This window comes from Montipora foliosa, chromosome 12 (genome assembly GCF_036669935.1).
Source record: "Montipora foliosa isolate CH-2021 chromosome 12, ASM3666993v2, whole genome shotgun sequence".
Classification (NCBI taxonomy): domain Eukaryota; kingdom Metazoa; phylum Cnidaria; class Anthozoa; order Scleractinia; family Acroporidae; genus Montipora; species Montipora foliosa.
In genome coordinates this window covers 29,302,749-29,307,748 of record NC_090880.1, presented here as the reverse complement: position 1 = coordinate 29,307,748, position 5,000 = coordinate 29,302,749, and the positions used below count along the sequence as shown (strand labels likewise).

The following is a 5,000-nucleotide window of genomic DNA, read 5'->3' as shown; positions in this document are numbered from 1 at the left end:
CCAGCTTTCAGTTTCTCGAATTCTTCTTTGTAGACCACTTCCTGCACCCACATACAACATTTAATCTTGGCTTGCCTCACCTCGTCCGCCGACAGTTCCCTTTCACAAGACCTAGACTTAGTCTTAAACAATTTGACCGCTCTCAATACATAAGCAGTTACTCGAATCAACTTTAACCATGTCCCGCAGCGTGACATATCAATCAGTGGTTCTGCAACGACTGCTGTATACACATGGGTAGTTCTTTTTTCCTCGCAAGCTTCGGCCGGAGCAGCTTCGTTTTCGGGTTGAGCGGGTAGTAGTTCACAAGGCGAAGACATCCATTGGGGTCCATTCCACCACAAAGTGCTTGAAATCATATCACTACAGCTTAACCCACGCGTCAACAAGTCTGCAGGATTCTCCTTACTTCCACAATACCTCCAACACTCAGGATCCCACGTTGACTGTACCTCAGCCACACGATTGGCAACAAATGGCTTCCAGGAAGAACTCTGCCCTTTTATCCAATGCAGTGCCACCATACTATCTGACCAACACACAACCCTAGCCACCTTCACTGGCAAAGCCCCTACAACAAATTTTAGCAACCTGGCATTTACAACTGCTGCTAAAAGTTCCAGCCTTGGAAGTGACACCTTCTTAATGGGCGCGACTCTGGACTACTACCAGCTGTGAGGATACATTGTCTTGCTTGTCTCTTATTCGAATGTACACTGCTGCTCCATACGCCTTGGGGGAAGCATCTCCAAAACCATGCACCTCTACCACAGAGTCTTGCGTAATACCATTTCCGAAGCATCGAGAGATAGTCACATCCTTTAGCTGCAACGACTCAGACTTCCAACTTAACCACTTTGCTTTAGTGTCGCTATCTAACGGGTCATCCCACTGTAATCCTTTCAACCACAACTCTTGGAAAAGGATTTTGGCTCTAACAGTGAAGGGTGATATCAGTCCCAGTGGGTCAAACATTTTCGATGCCAGACTAAGTAGACTTCTCTTTGACATTGGATCATGGGATGAGATGATTCCATTCGGTGCGAGGAATCTAAAGTGGTCAGAGTTCAAGTCCCATGACACGCCAAGTGCTTTTAGGGGGTCGCTCGAATTGAACTCCACAAATGGCGATGAGGCTCTTTTAGCTGGGTCAATAGCATCCATTACTAGCTCTGAGTTACTTGCCCACTTGGTCAAATTGAATGCTGCTGTCATCATAATTTCTGACATTTCTTGTTGAAGCTTCAAAGTTGAATCTACTGTATCGGCTCCTGTCAGGCAGTCATCGACATACATATTTTGTAAAATTTCTTCTACTGCATACGGGGACATTTCTTTGTATTTGTTTACATGAGCATGGACTGTAGCAATTGCAAGGAAAGGACTTGCGTTCACACCGAAAGTCAATCTCTGCATTCTGTACACCTTTGGTGCTTCGTTAGGCTGTAAATCTCTCCACAGGTAGCGGTGAACATCTCTGTCCTCTGGTGCTAGTTTGACTTGCAGAAACATCTTTTCAATGTCTGCTATGAGACCAATTTTGTGTGTTCTAAATCGAATCAGTACAGATGCAAGGTTCGGCTGTAAAGGAGGACCAGGAAGAATACAATCGTTAAGGGAGGCATCACCTTCTTCTCGTGCGGAAGCATCAAATACGATTCTGCATTTTGTCGTTCTTTTGTCATCACGAAATACAGGATGATGCGGTAAGTACCGCACAGTTCCATTGTCATCACTCTGATCAGGTACTTCCTCTGCAAAAACCTTTCTCTACATATTCGTTGATCGCTGTTTTGTAAGCCTTAGCTTTCACAGGGTCTTGCTTTAACTTTCTTTCAACACTTTCCAGGCGTCTCAAAGCTTGTGCATAATTACTTTCTAGCTTTGGAGGATCTCGTTTCCATGGTAGTCGCACCTCATAGTTATGTCCATCAAAGTTCAATCCTCTATTGAAGTCAGCAACAGCCCATTCTTCCTCTTGTGACATAACAGGGTCCCCGTTCTCTGCAATACCAATTGATTCCAGTTCCCAGAATCTTTTCAATGTTTCGTTAACTCCACCGTTTTCTACAACTGTCAGCATGGATGAAGTTTGCCTTGATTGGCGGTTTACTTGTCCCGTGACAATCCAGCCGAGGCAAGATTCAACAGCAACAAGTGACTCACTGGAACTACCTCTCTTACAGACCCCAGTCACAAATGAGTAGTAGTGGTCTGCACCAATAAGAACATCTACTTGAACTGAACCACGAGGATAACTATCTGCAAGAGTTAAGCCTTGAAGATGAGAGTTCTTATGGAAGTCCATCTGTACTGGCCCGAGAGGATTACAAATTTTGGAAATAGAAAGGGCCTCTATCTCCACCTTTGAATCTCCCCTAATTGGTGAAAGGGTAAATTTCACTCTTTGGAATCTTTTCGTTTCGCTGGTTTCCCCACCTAGCGTTGTGACACTTAATAGCTCTGAGGGACCTTGCAGGTCAAGGGCCTCTGCAATGTTCTTTCGTATATACGAACGTTGACTCCCTGAATCTAGTAAAACACGGACTGTCATTTCTTGACCCTTAACAATTAACCTGGCCAATGCTGTCTGTAGGAGTGTTTCTCTCATAGGTAATGCAGGCTTAGTTGAAGCCAATCCACTTAAACTAGTGTTGCTTAGGTGCCGAGGTGTAACAACTGACTGCTGCCCATGCAATAACCAGTGATGTCGGTGACCACAATTCGCTACAGAACACTTAGGATGGCGACAAATTCTGGAGAAGTGCTTGTGGTTGCTAGGTTTTAAACAATTGAAACACAGTTTGTTCTCTTGCACTAGTTTCCATCTACCATCAAGTGATTTTTCATTAAACATTGGGCAATTTTGTGGGTCATGATCTGCCTTGCAGAAATTACAATTTGGCTGTTTTGGAGGGCGTGTTTCACCAAGTAGTGCAGAAGCAGTATACATCTCATTCTCACCACCCATTTTGGGAGATAAAGACTTTCTTCGGTTTTCTTTACCTTTATCAAAACTGTGATTGCCTGGGGTGATGTTCCCATTTGAACTTCTTTCTCCTGCTTCTTTGGACACAACTTGTCGGTTAAGAAATTTAAAGAACAATTCAAGGCCTATTTCATCTTCTTGAGTGTCTGCAAGTGTCAACTCCCATTTTTCCAATAACTGAGGTGGTAACTTGGTCTCAAAAAGGGGTAACAAAATACATCCATGGCTCATTGGATCTTCTCCAAGAGCCTCTAAAGCTCTAGTTCTGTTCATAAAGGTATCATAGAGATCTCTGAGGGAGGATGCATTAACAACTGACTTAGCATCCATCTTGATGATAGATTTCACTAGAAATGAGATGATCATACGTTTTTTTCCATACCTGTGTTTAAGGCATTCAACAGCTGCTTCATAATTTGCTCCGGTTACTTCATATCCGTCTATTGCCTTCAAGGCATTTCCAGTTAGCACCGAGCGTAGATAAGTAAACTTCTGAACATTTGGTAAATCAACATTGTTATGCACTGCAGCTTCAAACTGATCCCAGAAGTTTTGAAATTTCAACACATCGCCATTAAACTTTGGCAACTCAATTCTCGGTAATTTCAGATTTGAGGATACACGACAGTCACTGTATGCAATATCCTTCGAGGAGTGATCTCCCACATCGCAATCTTTATTTAGGAATTCATGAGCAGCATCCACAGCTTTATCTACTTCACTCAGAATTTTTCCCCATCTTCGGAGTTCCTCCTCCATCATATCCTCTGCAACAAGCGCGATTAATTCATTTCTCAGTTGAAGATAATTCTCACGGTACACAGTTAGCCTTTCAATTCTCAATTGTACTTTGATTTTGTTGCTTGCATTTTGACTTAGATACAAAATATCCTGAATCAACGCATCCATATCCATTTGCAAGGCTCTGGCTTTACGTCTAATCGAACTAACCTCCTGAATTTCAACTTCACTTTTCACTTGAAGAGGTTCCTTCGAAGCTTCGGCGAAATTCGAACCTTCCTTTAATTCTGGTGCAATAACATTTGACTTCGAATCACGCTGAGCGTTCGCTAACCTTTCCAGTAAGACTTTTCTCTTTCCAGTAGTCGGCAATCCTTTTTTTCCAAGCATTTCACGAATTTGATCGACTGTGAGTTGAGATAAGTCTTCCATTTTGCTCGAGGAACCGGTGGCCATGTGGTTGCAACTGACGACCTTGCAAAGAATTACAAATTTACTGCTGAAATATCTCCTTTTCTCCGGCTGTGAAGGACCATGTTAGGAATTACGACGAGACACTGAAGCGTAACACAACTTTAATCCACTGGACTCGGCTACACATCGATTTACAAAGGGGATGTATACGAGCGAAATGCTAGACGTACAAAAACCTTCGATAACAAGAGGGGGAACAACAACGAAAGTCACATGACACTCTAAGTCCTGCACACTAGGGTGGGGTTAGTATAACTATTCACAGGTCCAGTCTCTCGGGCTTCTTTGTAACCCTTCCAGAACGAGTACGGGCTGTAACAGGGCCATTTCCCAAGGGTGACCGTTATATACAGGTTTGACTGTAATAGCAGTTTCCCACTGAATAAGGACATCTATCAAGAAACAAAATAATTAATGATTAAATTAACTGATAAATAGCGATAAAGACTTGGTAAAACCCTCTAAAACATACATAAAGCACTAAATCATTGGATGTACTTGAAACTAAGAGTTGCGCAGTGAGCAGTTCCTGCAGTCATCCGTGGAGAAAACCGTAGTAAGATCTCGTTTTCTAACTGATTTCCTAAAGGCTTCTACAGTTTGTAGCTCCCAATTTTCTCATCTAACTTGACCACAGCGCAAGCCCCAAATATCAAAATGAATGTTTCCCAAGAACCCTAGGGATATCAAATTCCTTAGTCCTTAAATTATAATTAACATTATTATCAGAAAACTTTCTAAGAACATAGTCTGGGCACAAGTCCCCTTTCAGCTTAAACATTAATATTGCCATACA

The 5,000-nt window shown here is 42.5% G+C and overlaps 1 protein-coding gene across 1 annotated transcript in view; it reads right to left on the bottom strand.

Annotated features, from left to right (window-relative positions):
- The window catches only part of LOC137981104 (uncharacterized), a 22,416-nt gene that overhangs the window by 15,293 nt on the left and 2,123 nt on the right, over nt 1-5,000 (bottom strand). The window contains exons 2-5 of the mRNA XM_068828452.1: nt 4,584-4,596; nt 1,775-4,252; nt 685-1,581; nt 1-638 (exon numbers count right to left, since the gene is read on the bottom strand). The exon at nt 1-638 is cut by the window's left edge and continues 1,503 nt beyond it. Coding sequence (XP_068684553.1) covers nt 1-638; nt 685-1,581; nt 1,775-4,252; nt 4,584-4,596 — 4,026 coding nt within the window. The remainder of the gene's footprint in view (nt 639-684; nt 1,582-1,774; nt 4,253-4,583; nt 4,597-5,000) is intronic.